The 27,500-nt window shown below is 44.0% G+C and overlaps 1 protein-coding gene across 1 annotated transcript in view; it reads right to left on the reverse strand.

Moving 5' to 3' along the window:
* Positions 1–27,500, reverse strand: part of LOC128705150 (zwei Ig domain protein zig-8-like) — a 153,613-nt gene that overhangs the window by 67,547 nt on the left and 58,566 nt on the right. Inside the window, exons 2-5 of the mRNA XM_070099009.1 lie at positions 16,261–16,325; positions 6,443–6,600; positions 4,891–4,980; positions 1,459–1,536 (exon numbers count right to left, since the gene is read on the reverse strand). Of these exons, the coding sequence (XP_069955110.1) occupies positions 1,459–1,536; positions 4,891–4,980; positions 6,443–6,600; positions 16,261–16,315 (381 nt within the window). The 5' untranslated portion in view covers positions 16,316–16,325. The remainder of the gene's footprint in view (positions 1–1,458; positions 1,537–4,890; positions 4,981–6,442; positions 6,601–16,260; positions 16,326–27,500) is intronic.

The following is a 27,500-nucleotide window of genomic DNA, read 5'->3' on the forward strand; positions in this document are numbered from 1 at the left end:
ATATATACACACTCACGTATGTATATATATATATATATATATATATATATATATATATATATATATATATATATATATATATATATATATATATAACCTTACCTAATAGAAATAAATTTTGAGGTCTTTCAACTGCTAATTGAAACCTTTATCAGATGCTATTATCTCGTGCCTTTCTTCAGTAATTCGATCTATGTATATACCCAAATCACCTTGGAATTGTTTTCTGGAAGCGGCACAATATTTACCATCATCTGGGGGTCACCTGAATTTAGACTCACCTGAAGGAATTTATGACCACCGAAAGTCACCTGGAAGTAATATCGTGTCACTTTACGGCAATTCAGGAATCATCTGAGGTGGTTTGAGGTTACTTGGGGTGAACTGGGAGTGTCTAGGTGTCACTCGCCTGGGAGTGTGTAGGTGCCACTCATCTGCGAGTGTCTAGGTGCCACTCACCTGGGAGCGTCTAGGTGCCACTCATCTGGGAGTGTGTAGGTGCCACTCATCTGGGAGTGTGTAGGTGACACTCACCTGGGAGTGTCTAGGTCCCACCCACCTGGGAGTGTGTAGGTGCCACTCATCTGGGAGTGTGTAGGTGACACTCACCTGGGAGTGTCTAGGTCCCACCCACCTGGGAGTGTGTAGGTGCCACTCATCTGGGAGTGTGTAGGTGCCACTCACCTGGGAGTGTCTAGGTCCCACCCACCTGGGAGTGTGTAGGTGCCACTCACCTGGGAGTGTGTAGGTCCCACTCACCTGGGAGTGTGTAGGTGCCACTTCCTGGGAGTATCTAGGTGCCACTCACCTGGGATTGTCTAGGTCCCACCCACCTTGGAGTGTCTAGGTTCCACCCACCTTGGAGTGTCTAGGTTCCACCCACCTTGGAGTGTCTAGGTTCCACCCACCTTGGAGTGTCTAGGTTCCACCCACCTTGGAGTGTCTAGGTTCCACCCACCTGGGAGTGTCTAGGTTCCACCCACCTGGGAGTGTCTAGGTCCCACTCACCTCTGAGTGTCTAGGTCCCACTCACCTTGGAGTGTCTAGGTCCCACCCACCTGGGAGTGTCTAGGTCCCACCCACCTGGGAGTATCTAGGTCCCACTCACCTGGGAGTGTCTAGGTCCCACCCACCTGGGAGTGTCTAGGTCCCACTCACCTGGGAGTGTCTAGGTCCCACTCACCTGGGAGTGTCTAGGTCCCACCCACCTGGGAGTGTCTAGGTCCCACTCACCTGGGAGTGTCTAGGTCCCACTCACCTTGGAGTGTCTAGGTCCCACTCACCTTGGAGTGTCTAGGTCCCACTCACCTGGGAGTGTCTAGGTCCCACTCACCTTGGAGTGTCTAGGTCCCACCCACCTTGGAGTGTCTAGGACCCACCCACCTGGGAGTATCTAGGTCCCACCCACCTGGGAGTGTCTAGGTCCCACTCACCTGGTAGTGTCTAGGTGCCACTTACCTGGAATCTTTGATCAGATGTGTAGGTGTATTTGTCGACGGTAAGCAGGTGTAGGTCCCTGTGTCTGATCCAGGACACCTGCCAGGAGAGAATACACCTGTCAGCAAGCCTAGAGAACCACTAAAAACACACTTGGGAACACTAAGAGAACAATAGTGAGAACTACTAGAGAACGTCTGTGAACGTTCTTCAGAACACTAAGACCGCACCAGTGATGTCATTTTTGAGAACAGTGTCAGAACAAATGGTGAACAGATCATATAACCAACAATGTGATTTGTTCATCGTTATGCCGTGTTCTTGAAATGAGTTCCAGTGTTTCTTGTGTGTGTCATGTGTGTGTCATGTGTGTCATGTGTGTGTCATGTGTGTGTGTCTCTGTGTGCCATGTGTGTGTCATGTGTGTCATGTGTGTGTCATGTGTGTGTGTGTGTGTGTGTCTTTGTGTGCCATGTGTGTCATGTGTGTCATGTGTGTGTCATGTGTGTGTGTGTCTCTGTGTGCCATGTGTGTGTCATGTGTGTGTCATGTGTGTTTGTGTGTCTGTGTGTCATGTGTGTGTCATGTGTGTCATGTGTGTGTGTCATGTGTGTGTGTGTGTGTGTGTGTCTCTGTGTGCCATGTGTGTGTCATGTGTGTCATGTGTGTGTCATATGTGTGTGTGTCTGTGTGTCATGTGTGTGTCATGTGTGTGTGTGTCTGTGTGTCATGTGTCTGTGTGTCTGTGTGTCATGTGTGTGTCATGTGTGTGTCATGTGTGTGTCATGTGTGTGTGTCATGTGTGTGTGTGTGTGTGTATCTGTGTGCCATGTGTGTGTCATGTGTGTGTCATGTGTGTGTCATGTGTGTGTGTCATGTGTGTGTGTCATGTGTGTGCGTGTGTGTGTCTCTGTGTGCCATGTGTGTGTCATGTGTGTCATGTGTGTGTGTGTCTGTGTGTCATGTGTGTGTCATGTGTGTCATGTGTGTGTCATGTGTGTGTCATGTGTGTGTGTGTGTGTGTGTCATGTGAGTCATGTGTGTGTCATGTGTGTGTGTGTGTGTGTCATGTGTGTGTGTGTCTCTGTGTGCCATGTGTGTCATGTGTATCATGCGTGTGTCATGTGTGTGTGTGTGTCTGTGTGTCATATGTGTGTCATGTGTGTCATGTGTGTGTGTCTCTGTGTGTCATGTGTGTCATGTGTGTGTCATGTGTGTCATGTGTGTGTCATGTGTGTGTCATGTGTGTGTGTGTGTGTGTCATGTGAGTCATGTGTGTGTCATGTGTGTGTGTGTGTGTGTCATGTGTGTGTGTGTCTCTGTGTGCCATGTGTGTGTCATGTGTATCATGCGTGTGTCATGTGTGTGTGTGTGTCTGTGTGTCATATGTGTGTCATGTGTGTCATGTGTGTGTGTCTCTGTGTGTCATGTGTGTCATGTGTGTGTCATGTGTGTCATGTGTGTGTCATGTGTGTGTCATATGTGTCATGTGTGTGTGTCTCTGTGTGTCATGTGTGTCATGTGTGTGTCATGTGTGTGTGTGTGTCTGTGTGTCATGTGTGCCATGTGTGTGTCATGTGTGTGTGTGTGTCTGAGTGTCATGTGTGTGTCATGTGGGTGTCATGTGTGCCATGTGTGTGTCATGTGTGTGTGTGTCTCTGTGTGTCATGTGTGTGTCATGTGTGTCATGTGTGTGTCATGTGTGTGTGTGTGTGTCTCTGTATGTCATGTGGTCATATGTGTCATGTGTGTGTCTCTCTGTGTGTCATGTGTGTGTCATGTGTGTGTGTGTGTGTCTCTGTGTGTCATGTGTGTGTGTCTCTCTCTCTGTGTCATGTGTGTCATGTGTGTGTGTCATGTGTGTGTCATGTGTGTCACGTGTGTGTGTGTGTCATATGTGTGTGTGTGTCTCTGTGTGTCATGTGTGTGTGTGTGTGTCATGTGTGTGTGTCTCTGTGTGTCATGTGTGTGTGTGTCTCTCTGTGTCATGTGTGGGTGTGTGTCATGTGTGTGTGTGTCTGTGTGCCATGTGTGTGTGTGTGTGTGTGTGTCTCTGTGTGTCATGTGTGTGTGTCTCTGTGTGTCATGTGTGTGTGTCTCTCTCTGTGTGCCATGTGTGTGTGTGTCATGTGTGTGTGTGTCTCTGTGTGTCATGTGTGTGTGTGTGTGTATGTGTCTCTGTGTGTCATGTGTGTGTGTCTCTCTGTGTGTCATGTGTGTGTGTGTGTGTGTATGTGTGTGTGTGTGTATGTGTGTGTATGTATGTGTGTGTGTGTGTGTGTATGTGTGTGTATGTGCGTGTGTGTGTGTATATATATGTGTGTGTGTGTGTCATGTGTGTGTGTGCATCTCTGTGTATCATGTGTGTGTCATGTGTGTCATGTGCGTGTGTCATGTGTGTGTGTGTGTGTGTCATGTGTGTGTGTCTCTCTGTGTGTCATGTGTGTCATGTGTGTGTGTGTCATGTGTGTGTGTCATGTGCGTGTGTCATGTGTGTGTGTCATGTGTGTAATGTGTGTGTCTCTGTGTGTCATGTGTGTGTGTCTGTGTGTGTCTCTCTCTCTGTGTGTCATGTGTGTGTGTGTCATGTGTGTGTGTGTCTTGTGTGTGTGTGTGTCATGTGTGTGTCATGTGTGTGTCATGTGTGTGTCATGTGTGTCATGTGTATGTCATGTGTGTGTCATGTGTGTGTCATGTGTGTGAGTGTGTCTCTGTGTGTCATGTGTGTGTGTGTGTGTGCGCCTGTGTGTGTCATGTGTGTGTGTGTGTCTCTGTGTGTCATGTGTGTGTCATGTGTGTGTGTCATGTGTGTGTCATGTGTGTGTGTGTCTCTGTGTGCCATGTGTGTGTCATATGTGTGTGTGTCTCTCTCTATGTGTCATGTGTGTGTGTATGTCTCTGTGTGTCATGTGTGTGTCATGTGTGTGTGTCATGTGTGTGTCATGTGTGTGTCATGTGTGTGTCATGTGTGTCATGTGTGTGTCATATGTGTGTGTGTCTCTCTCTGTGTGTCATGTGTGTGTCATGTGTGTGTGTATATCTCTGTGTGTCATGTGTGTGTCATGTGTGTGTGCCATGTGTGTGTTTGTCTCTGTGTGTCATGTGTGTGTGTGTCATGTGTATGTGTCATGTGTGTCATGTGTGTGTGTCATGTGTATGTGTCATGTGTGTGTCATGTGTGTGTGTCATGTGTGTGTGTGTCATGTATGTGTGTCATGTGTCTGTCATGTGTGTGTGTGTGTGTGTGTCATTTATATATCATCTGTATGTGTCATATATGTGTCATCTGTGTGTGCCATGTATGTGTCATGTGTGTGTCTGTCTGTTAGTTACTGTCTACCAAAGGCACTTGTCGATAAACACTTCCCTGTAGCCTTCCTCGCCTCTTTGTGGTTGCCGTGTGAGAGGGATGGGGATCGAGTCACAGCTCCTGGCCCTTCCTACGAGACTCACCGTCTTGTTGCCCTTGTCGAGGACGCGACACCGTAGAGACGCCGTCCGTCCCAGCACCGACGACACGTTTCCGGAATGCCGCATGTCCACCTGCAGGGAAAAGTAACTTCGATACTCCTCTGTCATGTGTGTTTCCAGAGTTGGTAATTCTGTTTACTCAGTTTACTTGACGAGGTAAGAGCTGTTATCTTAGCTCGGCTAATTTACAAGATAAGAGCTGTTATCTTAGCTCTGCTAATTTACAAGATAAGAGCTGTTATCTTAGCTCGGCTCATTTACAAGACAGGAGCTGTTATCTTAGCTCGGCTCATTTACAAGATAAGAGCTGTTATCTTAGCTCGGCTAATTTACAAGACAGGAGCTGTTATCTTAGCTCGGCTCATTTACAAGACAGGAGCTGTTATCTTAGCTCGGCTCATTTACAAGACAGGAGCTGTTATCTTAGCTCGGCTCATTTACAAGATAAGAGCTGTTATCTTAGCTCGGCTCATTTACAAGACAGGAGCTGTTATCTTAGCTCGGCTAATTTACAAGATAAGAGCTGTTATCTTAGCTCAGCTCATTTACAAGACAGGAGCTGTTATCTTAGCTCGGCTCATTTACAAGATAAGAGCTGTTATCTTAGCTCGGCTAATTTACAAGATAAGAGCTGTTATCTTAGCTCGGCTCATTTACAAGATAAGAGCTGTTATCTTAGCTCGGCTCATTTACAAGACAGGAGCTATTATCTTAGCTCGGCTCATTTACAAGATAACAGCTGATATCTTACCTCAGCTCACAGGATAACAGCTGCTATCTTACCTCACAAGATAACAGCTGTTATCTTACATCAGCTAACAGGATAACAGCTGTTATCTTACCTCAGCTCACAGGATAACAGCTGCTATCTTACCTCACAAGGTAGCAGCTGTTATCTTACCTCAGCTCACAGGATAACAGCTGTTATCTTACCTCAGCTCACAGGATAACAGCTGTTATCTTACCTCAGCTCACAGGATAACAGCTGTTATCTTACCTCAGCTCACAGGATAACAGCTGTTATCTTACCTCAGCTCACAGGATAACAGCTGTTATCTTACCTCAGCTCACAGGATAACAGCTGTTATCTTAACTTATTTCAATGCTCATCACTGTCTATGGAACACAACCCTCCCCCAAGATGCCACCCAAAATAATCACCTACCATCCAGGTACCTATTTACTGCTAGGTGCAGAGGGGCAGCAGGTGTAAGGAGACTTGTTCATACATCTCACCCAACCCGGCAATCTATCCCAGTTCCATTCAGTTGTGATCTGAATTTATATAAATTCTGAGGACAATATAAATTCTGAATCAAAACTTGCTTACCTCTGCCATGTTTATATTATATAAATTTTCTGAATTAATCACACTGGGCAGAAATTATAAATTTTATTTCGGGTCTGTAAATCTGAGAAAAAAAATGAAGGCTCGATCCTCCGTGGAGTGATGTAGGAGACTGGGCATTTAGACTGTTGTGGTTAGCATGTGCATCAGTGTATTTAGCGTTTAATATGGTCAAAGGAGACTTACCCTGGGACCGTCTCTGTGGGAGATAAGGCTGATGGGAGATGAGGAGGATGCTGAGGAGGAGGAGGAGGAAGATGCTTCTCCGCTGGGCATCTCCGCGGTCTGGACAGTGACAGCATCCTGGCCAGTGTCCGTCACTGGCGGCACTGTTGTTGTCACCACTGTGGGAAGATAAGGAGTGAGAGTTAGCTCTCTCTCTCTCTCTCTCTCTCTCTCTCTCTCTCTCTCTCTCTCTCTCTCTCTCTCTCTCTCTCTCTCTCTCTCTCTCTCTCTCTCTCTCTCTCTCTCATCAAGGGATAATGAGTTCAACAAAAGTTAACAAGTGTAAAACTCTCGTTTAACTTCTCCGGGTAATTGATACAGCAAGTTTAAAATGTTGAATTTTGAGCAATGTTGAAATTATCAAGTGTGCAAGCATGTTAATGTTACTAAGTGTACAGGTATGTTAATGTTACTAAGTGTACAGGTATGTTAATGTTACTAAGTGTACAGGTATGTTAACGTTACTAAGTGTACAGGTATGTTAACGTTACTAAGTGTACAGGTATGTTAATGTTACTAAGTGTACAGGTATGTTAACGTTACTAAGTGTACAGGTATGTTAATGTTACTAAGTGTACAGGTATGTTAATGTTACTAAGTGTACAGGTATGTTAACGTTACTAAGTGTACAGGTATGTTAATGTTACTAAGTGTACAGGCATGTTAATGTTACAAAGTGTGCAGGTATGTTAATGTTACTAAGTGTACAGGCATGTTAATGTTACTAAGTGTGCAGGTATGTTAATGTTACTAAGTGTACAGGTATGTTAATGTTACTAAGTGTACAGGCATGTTAATGTTACTAAGTGTGCAGGTATGTTAATGTTACTAAGTGTGCAGGTATGTTAATGTTACTAAGTGTACAGGTATGTTAATGTTACTAAGTGTAGAGGCATGTTAATGTTAATAAGTGTACAGGTATGTTAATGTTACTAAGTGTATAGGTATGTTAATGTTACTAAGTGTACAGGCATGTTAATGTTACTAAGTGTACAGGTATGTTAATGTTACTAAGTGACAGGCATGTTAATGTTACTAAGTGTACAGGTATGTTAATGTTACTAAGTGTATAGGTATGTTAATGTTACTAAGTGTACAGGTATGTTAATGTTACTAAGTGTACAGGTAAGTTAATGTTACTAAATGTACAGGTATGTTAATGTTACTAAATGTACAGGAATGTTAATGTTACTAAGTGTACAGGTATGTTAATGTTACTAAGTGTACAGGAATGTTAATGTTACTAAGTGTACAGGTATGTTAATGTTACTAAGTGTACAGGTATGTTAATGTTACTAAGTGTACAGGTATGTTAATGTTACTAAGTGTACAGGTATGTTAATGTTACTAAGTGTACAGGTATGTTAATGTTACTAAGTGTACAGGTATGTTAATGTTACTAAGTGTACAGGTATGTTAATGTTACTAAGTGTACAGGCATGTTAATGTAACTAAGTGTACAGGTATGTTAATGTTACTAAGTGTACAGATATGTTAATGTTACTAAGTGTGCAGGTATGTTAATGTTATTAAGTGTACAGGTATGTTAATGTTACTAAGTGTACAGGTATGTTAATGTTACCAAGTGTGCAGGTATGTTAATGTTACTAAGTGTACAGGCATGTTAATGTTACTAAGTGTGCAGGTATGTTAATGTTACTAAGTGTACAGGTATGTTAATGTTACTAAGTGTACAGGCATGTTAATGTTACTAAGTGTACAGGTATGTTAATGTTACTAAATGTACAGGTATGTTAATGTTACTAAGTGTACAGGTATGTTAATGTTACTAAGTGTACAAGTATGTTAATGTTACTAAGTGTACAGGTATGTTAATGTTACTAAGTGTACAGGTATGTTAATGTTACTAAGTGTACAGGTATGTTAATGTTACTAAGTGTACAGGTATGTTAATGTTACTAAGTGTACAGGTATGTTAATGTTACTAAGTGTACAGGTATGTTAATGTTACTAAGTGTACAGGCATGTTAATGTTACTAAGTGTACAGGTAGGTTAATGTTACTAAGTGTACAGGTATGTTAATGTTACTAAGTGTACAGGTATGTTAATGTTACTAAGTGTACAGGTATGTTAATGTTACTAAGTGTACAGGTATGTTAATGTTACTAAGTGTACAGGTATGTTAATGTTACTAAGTGTACAGGTATGTTAATGTTACTAAGTGTACAGGTATGTTAATGTTACTAAGTGTACAGGTATGTTAATGTTACTAAGTGTACAGGTATGTTAATGTTACTAAGTGTACAGGTATGTTAATGTTACTAAGTGTACAGGTATGTTAATGTTACTAAGTGTACAGGTATGTTAATGTTACTAAGTGTACAGGCATGTTAATGTTACTAAGTGTACAGGTAGGTTAATGTTACTAAGTGTACAGGTATGTTAATGTTACTAAGTGTACAGGTATGTTAATGTTACTAAGTGTACAGGTATGTTAATGTTACTAAGTGTACAGGTATGTTAATGTTACTAAGTGTACAGGTATGTTAATGTTACTAAGTGTACAGGCATGTTAATGTTACTAAGTGTACAGGTAGGTTAATGTTACTAAGTGTACAGGTATGTTAATGTTACTAAGTGTACAGGTATGTTAATGTTACTAAGTGTACAGGTATGTTAATGTTACTAAGTGTACAGGTATGTTAATGTTACTAAGTGTACAGGCATGTTAATGTTACTAAGTGTACAGGTATGTTAATGTTACTAAGTGTACAGGTATGTTAATGTTACTAAGTGTACAGGTATGTTAATGTTACTAAGTGTACAGGTATGTTAATGTTACTAAGTGTACAGGTATGTTAATGTTACTAAGTGTACAGGTATGTTAATGTTACTAAGTGTACAGGCATGTTAATGTTACTAAGTGTACAGGTAGGTTAATGTTACTAAGTGTACAGGTATGTTAATGTTACTAAGTGTACAGGTATGTTAATGTTACTAAGTGTACAGGCATGTTAATGTTACTAAGTGTACAGGTAGGTTAATGTTACTAAGTGTACAGGTATGTTAATGTTACTAAGTGTGCAGGTATGTTAATGTTACTAAGTGTGCAGGTATGTTAATGTTACTAAGTGTGCAGGTATGTTAATGTTAGTAATTGGACAACTAGGTTAATGTTATTCAGTGATAAATTATGAGAAATATTCTACTCTCTGCCTCTTCCTATCTTTCTCCCTTCATTGTTGTCTCTCTCCCTGCCTTTCTCTCTCTCTTTTCTCTTTCACTCTCTTTATCACCCCTTCTTTTAGCAAGAGAGAGCTCTCAACCCCCCCCCCCCCTTCAACCCACCCCAAACTCACCACAAACTCACCACAAGCCCACCCCAAACTCACCCCAAACTCACCACAAACTCACCCCAAACCCACCCCAAACTCACCACAAACTCACCCCAAACCCACCCCAAACTCACCACAAACTCACCACAAACCCACCCCAAACTCACCACAAACCCACCCCAAACTCACCACAAACTCACCCCAAACCCACCACAAACTCACAACAAACTCACAACAAACTCACCCCAAATTCATCACAAGCCCACCCCAAACTCACCACAAACCCACCCCAAACTCACCACAAACTCACCCCAAACCCACCCCAAACTCACCACAAACTCACCACAAACCCACCCCAAACTCACCACAAACCCACCCCAAACTCACCACAAACTCACCCCAAACCCACCACAAACTCACAACAAACTCACAACAAACTCACCCCAAATTCATCACAAGCCCACCCCAAACTCACCACAAACCCACCCCAAACTCACCACAAACTCACCCCAAACCCACCCCAAACTCACCACAAACTCACCACAAACCCACCCCAAACTCACCACAAACCCACCCCAAACTCACCACAAACTCACCCCAAACCCACCACAAACTCACAACAAACTCACAACAAACTCACCCCAAATTCATCACAAGCCCACCCCAAACTCACCACAAACCCACCCCAAACTCACAACAAACCCAGCCCAAACGCAACACAAACCCACCCCAAACTCACCACAAACCCACCCCAAACCCACCCCAAACTCACCACAAACCCACCACAAACCCACCCCAAACTCACCACAAACCCACCCCAAACCCACCCCAAACTCACCACAATCCCACCCCAAACCCACCCCAAACTCACCACAAACCCACCCCAAACCCACCCCAAACTCACCACAATCCCACCCCAAACCACCCCAAACTCACCACAAACCCACCCCAAACCCACCCCAAACTCACCACAAACCCACCCCAAACCACCCCAAACTCACCACAAACCCACCCCAAACTCACCACAAACCCACCCCAAACTCACCCCAAACTCACCACAATCCCACCCCAAACCACCCCAAACTCACCACAAACCCACCCCAAACTCACCACAAACCCACCCCAAACTCACCACAAACCCACCCCGAACCCACCCCAAACTCATCACAAACCCACCCCAAACCCACCCCAAACTCACCACTAATCCACCCCAAATCCACCCCAAACCCACCCCAAACTCACCATAAACCCCCCAAACCCACCCCAAACCCACCCCAAACACCACAAACTCACCACAAACCCACCCTAAACCCACCGCAAACCCACCCCAAATCCACCCCAATCCCACCCCAAACTCACCATAAACCCACCCCAAACCCACCCCAAACCCACCCCAAACCCACCCCAAACCCACCCCAAACCCACCCCAAACCCACCCCAAACCCACCCCAAACCCACCCCAAACACCACAAACTCACCACAAACCCACCCCAAACTCACCACAAACCCATCCCAAACCCACCCCAAACACCACAAACTCACCACAAACCCATCCCAAACCCACCCCAAACACCACAAACCCACCCCAAACACCACAAACCCACCCCAAACACCACAAACTCACCACAAACCCATCCCAAACCCACCCCAAACACCACAAACCCACCCCAAACACCACAAACTCACCACAAACCCGCCCCAAACTCACCACAAACCCACCCCAAACCCACCACAAACCCACCCCAAACCACCCCAAATTCACCACAAACCCACCCCATACCCACCGCAAACTCACCACAAACCCACCGCAAACCCACCGCAAACTCACCACAAACCCATCACCAACCCATCACCAAGCTACCACCAACCCATCACCAACCTACCACCAACCCATCACCAACCCATCACCAACCCATCACCAACCCACCACCAACCCACCACCAACCCATCACCAACCCACCACCAACCCATCACCAACCCATCACCAACCCACCACCAACCCATCACCAACCCACCACCAACCCACCATCCTATTAACAGATGACTTCCCTTTACCTTCCATCCCATTAGCACCATTAATCTAAGGAGTTAAATCCCCTTTATAACGTAGGTAAAACAAGATAATATATTACCTCTATATATTATATCCAGCCTCTCTTATCTCCGCCTATAATTCAACACAACATTATACCGCCGCCACATTAATAATCTATAAATATTTGTACATTCTTAAATTAGGATATTTCCCTGGTGAATAATGGCTTTTGTAATTGTTAATAATTCTCCTCTGAAAGGGGTGTTATTTTTTTCTGAAAGGGGTGTTATTTTTTAGAAAGGGTGTTATTTTTTAGAAAGGGGTGTTATTTTTTAGAAAGGGGTGTTATTTTTTAGAAAGGGGTGTTATTTTTTAGAAAGGGGTGTTATTTTTTAGAAAGGGGTGTTATTTTTTAGAAAGGGGTGTTATTTTTTAGAAAGGGGTGTTATTTTTTAGAAAGGGTGTTATTTTTTAGAAATGGGTGTTATTTTTTAGAAAGGGTGTTATTTTTTAGAAAGGGGTCTTATTTTTTAGAAAGGGGTGTTATTTTTTAGAAAGGGGTGTTATTTTTTAGAAAGGGGTGTTATTTTTTAGAATGGGGTGTTATTTTTTAGAAAGGGGTGTTATTTTTTTAGAAAGGGGTGTTATTTTTAGAAAGGGGTGTTATTTTTTAGAAAGGGGTGTTATTTTTTAGAAAGGGGTGTTATTTTTTAGAAAGGGGTGTTATTTTTTAGAAAGGGGTGTTATTTTTTAGAAAGGGGTGTTATTTTTTTAGAAAAGGGTGTTATTTTTTAGAAAGGGGTGTTATTTTTTAGAAAGGGGTGTTATTTTTTAGAAAGGGGTGTTATTTTTTTAGAAACGGGTGTTATTTTTTAGAAAGGGGTGTTATTTTTTTAGAAAGGGGTTATTTTTTAGAAAGGGGTGTTATTTTTTAGAAAGGGGTGTTATTTTTTAGAAATGGGTGTTATTTTTTAGAAAGGGTGTTATTTTTTAGAAAGGGTGTTATTTTTTAGAAAGGGTGTTATTTTTTAGAAAGGGTGTTATTTTTTAGAAAGGGGTGTTATTTTTTAGAAAGGGTGTTATTTTTTAGAAAGGGTGTTATTTTTTAGAAAGGGGTGTTATTTTTTAGAAAGGGGTGTTATTTTTTAGAAATGGGTGTTATTTTTTAGAAAGGGTGTTATTTTTTAGAAAGTGTGTTGTTTTTTAGAAAGGGGTGTTATTTTTTAGAAAGGGGTGTTATTTTTTAGAAAAGGGTGTTATTTTTTTAGAAAGGGGTGTTATTTTTAGAAAGGGGTGTTATTTTTTAGAAAGGGGGTGTTATTTTTTAGAAAGGGGTGTTATTTTTTAGAAAGAGGTGTTATTTTTTAGAAAGGGGTGTTATTTTTTAGAAAGGGGTGTTATTTTTTTAGAAAGGGGTGTCATTTTTTAGAAAGGGGTGTTATTTTTCTGAAAGGGGTGTTATTTTTCTGAAAGGGGTGTTATTTTTCTGAAAGGGGTGTTATTTTTCTGAAAGGGGCGTTATTTTTCTGAAAGGGGCGTTATTTTTCTGAAAGGGGCGTTATTTTTCTGAAAGGGGCGTTATTTTTCTGAAAGGGGCGTTATTTTTCTGAAAAGGGTGTTATTTTTCTGAAAGGGGCGTTATTTTTCTGAAAGGGGCGTTATTTTTCTGAAAGGGGCGTTATTTTTCTGAAAGGGGTGTACTTTTTAAAGAGGTGTGTGTGTGCACCAACTCATTCGCGGTAGCAAGGGTCGAGCCTGAACTCCTGGCCCGCTACTGAACCTGCAGTTGCTGGACTAACTCCCACTATATCTTCCCCGGAAGGGAGTGTCTGCCGTACCTTGTACTCAAGCTGTGTGTCGGGCAAAACCAGCCAGGCGATACCTACACTCCAGAATACACTCCAGAGTACACTCCAGAGTACACTCCAGAGTACACTCCAGAGTACACTCCAGGGTACACTCCAAAATACACTCCAGAGTGCACTCCAGAATACACTCCAGAATACACTTCAGAGTGCACTCCAGAATGCACTCCAGAGTACACTCCAGAGTACACTCCACAGTACACTCCACAGTACACTCCACAGTACACTCCAGAGTACACTCCAGAGTACACTCCAGAATACACTCCAGAGTGCACTCCAGAATACACTCCAGAATACACTCCAGAGTACACTCCAGAGTACACTCCACAGTACACTCCACAGTACACTCCACAGTACACTCCAGAGTACACTCCAGAGTACACTCCAGAGTACACTCCAGAGTGCACTCCAGAGAACACTCCAGAGTACACTCCTTCACCCTTCAAGAGCGCCAGCAGTTTGAAATAGGCCTGGAGAAATGGGTTTCAACCCTCTCTCTGAACGACACACGGACAGGCAAACACTGTAACTAAAGAGGTTCCAATGTTTTTTCACCCCCCTCGACTCCCGACTGTCATTTGTTTTTACTGCATCGCTTTACGGGTAGTTTCTCCGTTTATACTTTACGTCCGGGACCTTCTAACGTCTATATTTCTTCTCCAATTGTTGACGTTCTGTTATTCTGTCTCTGTTTTTTTTATGTATTCTGCTTTCTCGTTCACTAAGTATAAGTCTTCAAGGGTGTATACTTTTATACATAATATGGTACGCAAGACTTAGAAGATTCATTGTTTGTATAAAGATGGTATATATAGGTTTGAGTGATACATTGCTGGTGTATATTGCAACGTGTTTATGGGGGTTGAAGGAGGGGCAGGTGGGGCTGAATGAGGGGCAGGTGGGGTTGAAGGAGGGGCAGGTGGGGTTAAAGGAGGGGCAGGTGGGGTTGAAGGAGGGGCAGGTGGAGTTAAAGGAGGGGCAGGTGAGGTTGAAGGAGGGGCAGGTGGGGTTGAAGGAGGGGCAGATGGGGTTGAAGGAGGGGCAGGTGGGGTTGAAGGAGGGGCAGGTGGGGTTGAATGAGGGGCAGGTGGGGTTGAAGGAGGGGCAGGTGGAGTTAAAGGAGGGGCAGGTGAGGTTGAAGGAGGGGCAGGTGGGGTTAAAGGAGGGGCAGGTGGGGTTGAAGGAGGGGCTGGTGGGGTTAAAGGAGGGGCAGGTGGGGTTGAAGGAGGGGCAGGTGGGGCTGAAGGAGGGGCAGGTGGGGCTGAAGGAGGGGCAGGTGGGGTTGAAGGAGGGGCAGGTGGGGTTGAAGGAGGGGCAGGTGGGGTTGAAGGAGGGGCAGGTGGGGTTGAAGGAGGGGCAGGTGGGGTTGAAGGAGGGGAAGGTGGGGTTGAAGGAGGGGCAGGTGGGGTTCAAGGAGGGGCTGGTGGGGTTGATGGAGGGGCAGGTGGGGTTGAAGGAGGGGCAGGTGAGGTTGAAGGAGGGGCAGGTGGGGTTGAAGGAGGGGCAGGTGGGGTTGAATGAGGGGCAGGTGGGGTTGAAGGAGGGGCAGGTGGGGTTAAAGGAGGGGCAGGTGGGGTTGAAGGAGGGGCAGGTGGGGTTGAAGGAGGGGCAGGTGGGGTTGAAGGAAGGGCAGGTGGGGTTGAAGGAGGGGCAGGTGGGGTTAAAGGAGGGGCAGGTGAGGTTGAAGGAGGGGCAGGTGGGGTTAAAGGAGGGGCAGGTGGGGTTGAAGGAGTGGCAGGTGGGGTTGAAGGAGGGGCAGGTGGGGTTGAAGGAAGGGCAGGTGGGGTTGAAGGAGGGGCAGGTGGGGTTAAAGGAGGGGCAGGTGAGGTTGAAGGAGGGGCAGGTGGGGTTAAAGGAGGGGCAGGTGGGGTTGAAGGAGGGGCAGGTGGGGTTGAAGGAGGGGCAGGTGGGGTTGAAGGACGGGCAGGTGGGGTTAAGGGAGGGGCAGGTGGGGTTGAAGGAGGGGCAGGTGGGGTTGAAGGAAGGGCTGGTGGGGTTGAAGGTGGGGCAGGTGGGGTTAAAGGAGGGGCAGGTGGGGTTGAAGGAGGGGCAGGTGGGGTTAAAGGAGGGGCAGGTGGGTTTTAAGGTGGGGCAGGTGGGGTTGAAGGAGGGGCAGGTGGGGTTAAAGGAGGGGCAGGTGGGGTTGAAGGAGGGGCAGGTGGGGTTGAAGGAGGGGCAGGTGGGGCTGAAGGAGGGGCAGGTGGGGCTGAAGGAGGGGGCAGGTGGGGCTGAAGGAGGGGGCAGGTGGGGTTGAGGGTGACTGAGACACAGCAGGCGTTACACCTCTGAATAGCAGCATCGAGTTAATTCCAAGAATGTTTTCTTGTTATTCCAAGTGAGAGGCTGAAGAGTTTAACCTCTGGACTTGCTGAGAGGTCAGCAGGGTGACATAATTCCTAGCAAGTCAGCAGGGTGACCTAGAGCCTAGCAGGTCAGAGGGTCGTGGGTCTAGCGCCAACCTAGCATCAGGCAGGTCAACAGATCAGCGTTTAGCACCTACCTAGAACCATGCAGGTCAACAGGTCGGAGTCTAGCAACTACCTAGAACCAGGCAGGTCAGCAGGTCGGCTTTTTGCACCTACCTAGAACCAGGCAGGTCAGTAGGTTGAGGAAAGAAGTCATAGTTCTGGAAGACATCGTCTCAAACCTGTAATAAGACACAGTTACTTTAGACGAATGTAATTAGTTTATAAATCACTTCAAGTTAACGTAACTAATCTCTAATTTATAATTTATATATATAGAGGGAATTTATAATTGATATATATGAAGGGAATTTATATAATGAGTATCTGATTGTACGTGTTGAGTACAAGCAATTATTAGTGAAGAGAAGTAATTGTGAATTGTATGTGTGTGTATGTGTACTCACCTAATTGTGGTTGTAGGGATAGATTCACAGCTCCTGGCCCCGCCTCTTCACTGGTCACTACTAGGTCACTCTCCCTGTTCCATGACCTTTATCATACCTCGTGTGTGTGTGTGTGTGTGTGTGTGTGTGTGTGTGTGTGTGTGTGTGTGTGTGTGTGTGTGTGTGTGTGTGTGTGTGTGTGTGTGTGTGTGTGTTTGAAGGAATGTATGTTGGGTGTGTGTAGACCTAGGTCATGTGACCTGAATATATCAACACCTGTAGTTCCATAAAGGAACACAGGTGTTGTACATGTGTCTAACTCATCAAGTGCTCGGTATTGTATACCATTAACACAGTTATGATGCGTTTGTTGAGCCAAAGGAAATAGGTAAGCAGAAATTTGCTAATGACTGTACTGAGGTGAACGTGGTTCCCTGCTGTTGTTGGTACAGAGAATGACAACCTTCTCTCAAGACCGAGGGACAGATCACCTCAGTCCCTCGGTCCCGTTTTGTCAGTATTCGACTGACAAAAACCTCTTAGAGACTGTGTTCGTGTGGGTTTGCAACGCTGTCTCACAGCTTAATGAGTACGACACAGGTGCAGTACTGAGCCACCACCTGTATTGGTCAAACATTTCGCCCGCGTAGCAGGCTTTCTCAGTCGAATACTGGCAATTATAACACAGGAGGTGATCAGTCCCTCAGCCTATACAAAATATGGTTTTATATATATATATATATATATATATATATATATATATATATATATATATATATATATATATATATATATATATATATATATATATAAACCTCATCGCTCTGACCTTTGACTTTTGCATCAACACAGTAATGGTATACAATACCTACAATTTAATTAGACACATGTACAACACCAGTGTATCTTCATATATTGACAGATGTTGACTTATTCAGGTCACCTGCACGTCTCCTATGTTCTCCACTCTTTTACATATTTCTGTTTACCTTGAGTTCTATGTATTCTTGGAAGATATTAATCTTTAAGGTAAATCCGAAAATAAGATGGTAGACGCGGTATCCATGTAATGTTTTAAGAGAAAACTGAAAGACTTACTAAATCAGGAGTGAATCTTGTAGCCAGCAGCCAAGATGCGGGGCCAGGAGCTGTGGTTCGACCACTGTAGTCACGTATAGGTGGGTACACACACACACACACACATACCAGTAATTCCTGTTTACATGTCTTTACGCCCGGGTGACTATATTCAATACATGTGTTGAACATGTGTTGAACATGTGTTGAACATGTGTTGAACATGTGTTCAACATGTGTTCAACATGTGTTCACTAAATGTGTTCAATACAAGAATCCTACGAGAGAGAACTGGTATGAACACTGACACTGTGGAAATAGTGACATAAACAGTGACACTAACAGTGACAATAACAGTGACACTAACAGTCACAATAAACAGTGACACTAACAGTGACAATAACAGTGACACTAACAGTGACAGTAGCAGTGACACTAACAATGACAATAACAGTGATACTAACAGTGATAAAAACAGTGATACATTGACACTAATAGTGACACTAACAGTGGTAATAACAGTGACTATAGCAGTGACATAGTGACACTAACAGTGGCTATAACAGTGACATAGTGACACTAACAGTGACACAGTGACACCAACAGTGACACAGTGACACAGTGATACAACAGTGACACCAACAGTGACACAGACAGTGACACAGTGGCACTAACAGTGAAAGGAGTTGTACACAAAGCACATATATCTCATTAATTTCCACATCTATAATAATCGTCTTCAAGCTGAATAATAATGAATAATCCAGTGTTCACTGCAAACTTTATAACAGTTTCCCTTCTACCTCTGATAATGTTAAAATAATAATAATAATAATAATAATAATAATAATAATAATAATAATAATAATAATAATAATAATAATAATAATAATAATAATAATTCCCATTTTCTTTATTAGTTTCATTTCATTAGGGTAAACTGTTTTTTTGTTTCATCTCCTGTCTCATCTTAGGTGACCTCCTTCGTTAGGTGACTCTTAAGTTAGGTGACCTCCTTCGTTAGGTGACTCTTAAGTTAGGTGACCTCCTTCGTTAGGTGACTCTTAAGTTAGGTGACCTCCTTCGTTAGGTGACTCTTAAGTTAGGTGACCTCCTTCGTTAGGTGACTCCTAAGTTAGGTGACCTCCTTCGTTAGGTGACTTTCGTTAGGTGACTCCTAAGTTAGGTGATCCCTTCGTTAGGTGACCTTCGTTAGGTGACTCCTAAGTTAGGTGACCTCCTTCGTTAGGTGACTCCTAAGTTAGGTGACCTCCTTCGTTAGGTGACTCCTAAGTTAGGTGACCTCCTTCGTTAGGTGACTCTTCAGTTAGGTGACCTCCTTCGTTAGGTGACTCCTAAGCTAGGTGACCTCCTTCATTAGGTTACCACCTACGATAGACGTGTGTGTACTCACCTAGTTGTAGTTGCAGGGGTCGACTCACAGCTCCTGGCCCTGTGTGTGTGTGACCTAAGGAACACTTATGGAAGACAGGTTCGTCTTAAGCTATTAAATCCGTGTGAGACGAGGTCATAAACGAGGGGATTAATGAGAAAAACGTCTAGGTGATTATCACAGTGTAATTATAGAAGCAATTATTGCACCTATAAGTGGTAATTAAAGAGTAATTTAGAGTGTAATAACGAACTTACCTGGTGATAATTAAGCTCTGACCTGGAGATGACACACACACACACACACACACACACACCATATACAGCCAGTCAGAATCTAATCTACAGTTGGGAAAAACTTTCTCAGTAAGTTCAATAAAAGATTTTGCTTGGGAGATAACAACAGCTTCTGTTGTTTGTAAGAGAAACGGGAAGTGCTAGTGTAATGGAACAGTGCTGGAGCTTCTGTTGTGTTCGACAAACAACGGGAACCCTTAAAGTAAACGGTACTTAATTTTATGTTATCCAGGAGAGAGTGTTAAACACCGTTCATTATATATTACACCAAATACATTATACAGCTGCAGTCATACAGCAAATACACCTCATGATAACTTCAGTAGACCTAATACAATACGTATGGCATACATCATACATCATACATTACACCATACTTAACACTACACTATATACAGAAGAGTTTCTTTTAGCCTACACACACACACACACACACACACACACACACACACACACACACACACACACACACACACACACACACACACACACACACACACACACACACACACACACACACACACACATATATATATATATATATATATATATATATATATATATATATATATATATATATATATATATATATATATATATATATATTGTAGGTAATGTGTTGCCTATTGACAAACTGTGACTGCTGAGTAAGGCCCTGTAAAGCCGTGCTATAAACCCTCACGGGATAAATGCCAACGTGTGTGAGCCATTCACATCACTGTGAACGGTTCGACAGCCCCGCCTGCGGCGTCCGCCAATAAGTTAACCGGATAAATAGCGTCTTGATGGCCGGTTACCGAGCAGTGACGCGATATAGAGCGGAAATGAACTTTAAATCGAAGGTTTGGTCAATATACTGTTAGGGAGAAGGGATTTAGGATGGTATATATGGGACGTTGAATCTCCTGCAGGTTTGAAGGAGGTAACGAGGGTAAAATGGGAAAGAGAGGGATGGGTTGACTGCATTTTGCCAGACTTCAAGAAAGTTTTCGACACTGTGACGTACCATGGGGTGATCCAGGAGCTAGATGAGAGGCCATGGATGGTACGGGAAATGTATAAACAAACACACACACACACACACACACACACACACACACACACGAGATAAAGTAAGTAGAAACGTTCTTGAATTCCCAGCATTTAGGATGAAGTCCTCAGTTAATGGTTGTGGAGAGTCAGCAGTCTGTCCCATCCACTTCATAACCTCCAGATATAAACAACGTAAACGACTAATATCGTACACCAGTATTTTCCCAAATTCATCCCTAACATTTCTCTCAAAATCTTATATATCTTTTTTTCACTAATTTAGTCCTAATTTCCATTTTCTTTCATCTAATTCCTGGCATATGTTTGTGTATATGTCGTGCCGAATAGGTAAAATTAGTCATTTAGTAAGAACCCATTTAAAATTCTTTCTAAAAATTTCTCTTATATGTTTAAAGATATTTTTTTTTCATTTATGTTAATGTAAAAATTAATAATTTTGTACCAAAAGAACCTTAGAAAATTTACCTGACCTTATCACAAAAAGAGCTATTTAATTGAGCCTAATCCAGCTAAATATATTTTAGATAAGTTTAAAATAATTTATTAATAAACGCAATGAAATATATTTTCTCGTTAGGTTCAGAATTATTTTTGCGAAATTACTGCATACACAAATTTTAGCTTGTCTTATTCGGCAAGAAGAGCGTTGTTATTTATGCAAAAATCGTAAGGTTTACTTATTCAGCACGATATATATATATATATATATATATATATATATATATATATATATATATATATATATATATATATATATATATATAAGAATGTTAAGATAGAGAGAGGCAGAAGTAGCCTATAATTCAAAGGAGAACTGTCACACCTTAATTCCACAATAAGAACAGCAATAACTCGGTAGTTCCGCCCCGTCTAAACGACGCTCGTGTCTCCGGGAATGACAGTGAATATCGAAAACCCGTCTCCGAGGAGAATTGGACACGCACTGCGCATTTGTTTGAAATTTCTGACATTTCCTGGAAACGCTGGATTGGTGGTAGATATGGGCATCTCCTCCACCCCCACCCCCGGACCAAGACACTTACAATATATATATATATATATATATATATATATATATATATATATATATATATATATATATATATATATATATATATATATATATATATATATTATATATATATAGGTTATGAGGATAACAAAAATATTAGGTGATGAAAGATTGGATATCAGATTGGAGGGAGAGAGTATGGAGGAGGTGAATGTATTCAGATATTTGGTAGTGGACGTGTCAGCGGATGGGTCTATGAAAGATGAGGTGAATCATAGAATTGATGAGGGGAAAAGGGTGAGTGGTGCACTTAGGAGTCTGTGGAGACAAAGAACTTTGTCCTTGGAGGCAAAGAGGGGAATGATTGAGAGTATAGTTTTACCAACGCTCTTATATGGGTGTGAAGCATGGGTGATGAATGTTGCAGCGAGGAGAAGGCTGGAGGCAGTGGAGATGTCATGTCTGAGGGCAATGTGTGGTGTGAATATAATGCAGAGAATTCGTAGTTTGGAAGTTAGGAGGAGGTGCGGGATTACCAAAACTGTTGTCCAGTGGGCTGAGGAAGGGTTGTTGAGGTGGTTCGGACATGTAGAGAGAATGGAGCGAAACAGAATAACTTCAAGAGTGTATGAGTCTGTAGTGGAAGGAAGGCGGGGTAGGGGTCGGCCTAGGAAAGGTTGGAGGGAGGGGGTAAAGGAGGTTTTGTGTGCGAGGGGCTTGGACTTCCAGCAGACATGCGTGAGCGTGTTTGATAGGAGTGAATGGAGACGAAGGGAGAATGTAACATTCTCACTCATCCTTCAGAGTGCAGGTACTGTACTTCCCACCTCCAGGACTGTAACATTCTCACTCATCCTTCAGAGTACAGGTACTGTACTTCCCACCTACAGGACTGTAACATTCTCACTCATCCTTCAGAGTACAGGTACTGTACTTCCCACCTACAGGACTGTAACATTCTCACTCATCCTTCAGAGTACAGGTACTGTACTTCCCACCTCCAGGACTGTAACATTCTCACTCGTCCTTCAGAGTGCAGGTACTGTACTTCCCACCTCCAGGACTGTAACATTCTCACTCATCCTTCAGAGTGCAGGTACTGTACTTCCCACCTCCAGGACTGTAACATTCTCACTCATCCTTCAGAGTACAGGTACTGTACTTCCCACCTCCAGGACTGTAACATTCTCACTCATCCTTCAGAGTGCAGGTACTGTACTTCCCACCTCCAGGACTGTAACATTTTCACTCATCCTTCAGAGTACAGGTACTGTACTTCCCACCTCCAGGACTGTAACATTCTCACTCATCCTTCAGAGTGCAGGTACTGTACTTCCCACCTCCAGGACTGTAACATTCTCACTCATCCTTCAGAGTGCAGGTACTGTACTTCCCACCTCCATGACTGTAACATTCTCACTCATCCTTCAGAGTGCAGGTACTGTACTTCCCACCTCCAGGACTGTAACATTCTCACTCATCCTTCAGAGTGCGGGTACTGTACCTCCCACCTCCAGGACTGTAACATTCTCACTCATCCTTCAGAGTGTAAGTACTGTACTTCCCACCTCCAGGACTGTAACATTCTCAATCATCCTTCAGAGTGCAGGTACTGTACTTCCCACCTCCAGGACTGTAACATTCTCACTCATCCTTCAGAGTGCAGGTACTGTACTTCCCACCTCCAGGACTGTAACATTCTCACTCATCCTTCAGAGTGCAGGTACTGTACTTCCCACCTCCATGACTGTAACATCCTCACTCATCCTTCAGAGTGTAGGTACTGTACTTCCCACCTCCATTACTGTAACATTCTCACTCATCCTTCAGAGTGCAGGTACTGTACTTCCCACCTCCAGGACTGTAACATTCTCAATCATCCTTCAGAGTGCAGGTACTGTACTTCCCACCTTCAGGACTGTAACATTCTCACTCATCCTTCAGAGTGCAGGTACTGTACTTCCCACCTCCAGGACTGTAACATTCTCACTCATCCTTCAGAGTGCAGATACTGTACTTCCTACCTCCAGGACTGTAACATTCTCACTCATCCTTCAGAGTACAGGTACTGTACTTCCCACCTCCAGGACTGTAACATTCTCACCCATCCTTCAGAGTGCAGGTACTGTACTTCCTACCTCCAGGACTGTAACATTCTCACTCATCATTCAGAGTGCAGGTACTGTACTTCCCACCTCCAGGACTGTAACATCCTCACTCATCCTTCAGAGTACAGGTACTGTACTTCCCACCTCCAGGACTGTAACATTCTCACTCATCCTTCAGAGTGCAGGTACTGTACTTCCCACCTCCAGGACTGTAACATTCTCACCCATCTTTCAGAGTGCAGGTACTGTACTTTCCACCTCCAGGACTGTAACATTCTCACTCATCCTTCAGAGTGCAGGTACTGTACTTCCCACCTCCAGGACTGTAACATTCTCACTCATCCTTCAGAGTGCAGATACTGTACTTCCTACCTCCAGGACTGTAACATTCTCACTCATCCTTCAGAGTACAGGTACTGTACTTCCCACCTCCAGGACTGTAACATTCTCACTCATCCTTCAGAGTGCAGGTACTGTACTTCCCACCTCCATGACTGTAACATTCTCACTCATCCTTCAGAGTGCAGGTACTGTACTTCCCACCTCCAGGACTGTAACATTCTCACTCATCCTTCAGAGTGCGGGTACTGTACCTCCCACCTCCAGGACTGTAACATTCTCACTCATCCTTCAGAGTGTAAGTACTGTACTTCCCACCTCCAGGACTGTAACATTCTCAATCATCCTTCAGAGTGCAGGTACTGTACTTCCCACCTCCAGGACTGTAACATTCTCACTCATCCTTCAGAGTGCAGGTACTGTACTTCCCACCTCCAGGACTGTAACATTCTCACTCATCCTTCAGAGTGCAGGTACTGTACTTCCCACCTCCATGACTGTAACATCCTCACTCATCCTTCAGAGTGTAGGTACTGTACTTCCCACCTCCATTACTGTAACATTCTCACTCATCCTTCAGAGTGCAGGTACTGTACTTCCCACCTCCAGGACTGTAACATTCTCAATCATCCTTCAGAGTGCAGGTACTGTACTTCCCACCTTCAGGACTGTAACATTCTCACTCATCCTTCAGAGTGCAGGTACTGTACTTCCCACCTCCAGGACTGTAACATTCTCACTCATCCTTCAGAGTGCAGATACTGTACTTCCTACCTCCAGGACTGTAACATTCTCACTCATCCTTCAGAGTACAGGTACTGTACTTCCCACCTCCAGGACTGTAACATTCTCACCCATCCTTCAGAGTGCAGGTACTGTACTTCCTACCTCCAGGACTGTAACATTCTCACTCATCATTCAGAGTGCAGGTACTGTACTTCCCACCTCCAGGACTGTAACATCCTCACTCATCCTTCAGAGTACAGGTACTGTACTTCCCACCTCCAGGACTGTAACATTCTCACTCATCCTTCAGAGTGCAGGTACTGTACTTCCCACCTCCAGGACTGTAACATTCTCACCCATCTTTCAGAGTGCAGGTACTGTACTTTCCACCTCCAGGACTGTAACATTCTCACTCATCCTTCAGAGTGCAGGTACTGTACTTCCCACCTCCAGGACTGTAACATTCTCACTCATCCTTCAGAGTGCAGATACTGTACTTCCTACCTCCAGGACTGTAACATTCTCACTCATCCTTCAGAGTACAGGTACTGTACTTCCCACCTCCAGGACTGTAACATTCTCACCCATCCTTCAGAGTGCAGGTACTGTACTTCCTACCTCCAGGACTGTAACATTCTCACCCATCTTTCAGAGTGCAGGTACTGTACTTTCCACCTCCAGGACTGTAACATTCTCACTCATCCTTCAGAGTGTAGGTACTGTACTTCCCACCTCCAGGACTGTAACATTCTCACTCATCCTTCAGAGTGCAGGCACTGTACTTCCCACCTCCAGGACTATAACATTCTCACTCATCCTTCAGAGTGCAGGTACTGTACTTCCTACCTCCAGGACTGTAACATTCTCACTCATCCTTCAGAGTACAGGTACTGTACTTCCCACCTCCAGGACTGTAACATTCTCACTCATCCTTCAGAGTACAGGTACTGTACTTCCCACCTCCAGGACTGTAACATTCTCACTCATCCTTCAGAGTGCAGGTACTGTACTTCCCACCTCCAGGACTGTAACATTCTCACCCATCTTTCAGAGTGCAGGTACTGTACTTTCCACCTCCAGGACTGTAACATTCTCACTCATCCTTCAGAGTGTAGGTACTGTACTTCCCACCTCCAGGACTGTAACATTCTCACTCATCCTTCAGAGTGCAGGTACTGTACTTCCCACCTGCAGGACTGTAACATTCCCACTCATCCTTCAGAGTGCAGGTACTGTACTTCCCACCTCCAGGACTGTAACATTCTCACTCATCCTTCAGAGTGCAGGTACTGTACTTCCCACCTCCAGGACTGTAACATTCTCACTCATCCTTCAGAGTGCAGGTACTGTACTTCCCACCTCCAGGACTGTAACATTCTCACTCATCCTTCAGAGTGCAGGTACTGTACTTCCCACCTCCAGGACTGTAACATTCTCACTCATCCTTCAGAGTGCAGGCACTGTACTTCCCACCTCCAGGACTGTAACATTCTCACTCATCCTTCAGAGTGCAGGTACTGTACTTCCCACCTCCAGGACTGTAACATTCTCACTCATCCTTCAGAGTGCAGGTACTGTACTTCCCACCTCCAGGACTGTAACATTCTCACTCATCCTTCAGAGTGCAGGTACTGTACTTCCCACCTCCAGGACTGTAACATTCTCACTCATCCTTCAGAGTGCAGGCACTGTACTTCCCACCTCCAGGACTGTAACATTCTCACTCATCCTTCAGAGTGCAGGTACTGTACTTCCCACCTCCAGGACTGTAACATTCTCACTCATCCTTCAGAGTGCAGGTACTGTACTTCCCACCTCCAGGACTGTAACATTCTCACTCATCCTTCAGAGTGCAGGCACTGTACTTCCCACCTCCAGGACTGTAACATTCTCACTCATCCTTCAGAGTGCAGGTACTGTACTTCCCACCTCCAGGACTGTAACATTCTCACTTATCCTTCAGAGTGCAGGTACTGTACTTCCCACCTCCAGGACTGTAACATTCTCACTCATCCTTCAGAGTGCAGGTACTGTACTTCCCACCTCCAGGACTGTAACATTCTCACTCATCCTTCAGAGTGCAGGTACTGTACTTCCCACCTCCAGGACTGTAACATTCTCACTCATCCTTCAGAGTGCAGATACTGTACTTCCTACCTCCAGGACTGTAACATTCTCACTCATCCTTCAGAGTGCAGATACTGTACTTCCTACCTCCAGGACTGTAACATTCTCACTCATCCTTCAGAGTGCAGATACTGTACTTCCTACCTCCAGGACTGTAACATTCTCACTCATCCTTCAGAGTGCAGATACTGTACTTCCTACCTCCAGGACTGTAACATTGTCACTCATCCTTCAGAGTGCAGATACTGTACTTCCTACCTCCAGGACTGTAACATTCTCACTCATCCTTCAGAGTGCATGTACTGTACTTCCCACCTCCAGGACTCAAGTCCGGTAACCTGTTTCCCTGAATTCCTCCGTAAATGCTACCTTACATACACTCCAACAGCAAATCACACTTTTAAAACCACCCGATTCCACTATCTACTTACCAGACCTACACAACCTTTATCCCGTCCTTTCGACCCCGGGCCAAATGTACACAAAAAAAAACATTATTAGAAATTAAAACTGGATGTTAAGAAATCATACAAATAAAACTGAACTGAAAATAGGACTCAGAAATATAAAGATGTAAGAATTAAATGATAGAATAACATAAAATCATAAAGACTAGGGAGCAAATAGAATTGGACAACAGAAAACGGGCTCATGCACTGGGAGGGGTAGGGGGCACTCCTCCAAATGCGACAGACACGAATTGAGAAGTTCATTTTTTTCCGGTTGAGGAAGACGCAGGAAGCGCTTAACCCGACGGAGAGGAAGCGATTACGTGTACGTGTAGAGCCGAAGACCAGGATCTACGACGCGACGGTGGGAGCTACGGGAGGGCAGCATCCT

Source organism: Cherax quadricarinatus, chromosome 66 (genome assembly GCF_038502225.1).
Source record: "Cherax quadricarinatus isolate ZL_2023a chromosome 66, ASM3850222v1, whole genome shotgun sequence".
NCBI classification, from domain to species: Eukaryota; Metazoa; Arthropoda; class Malacostraca; order Decapoda; family Parastacidae; genus Cherax; species Cherax quadricarinatus.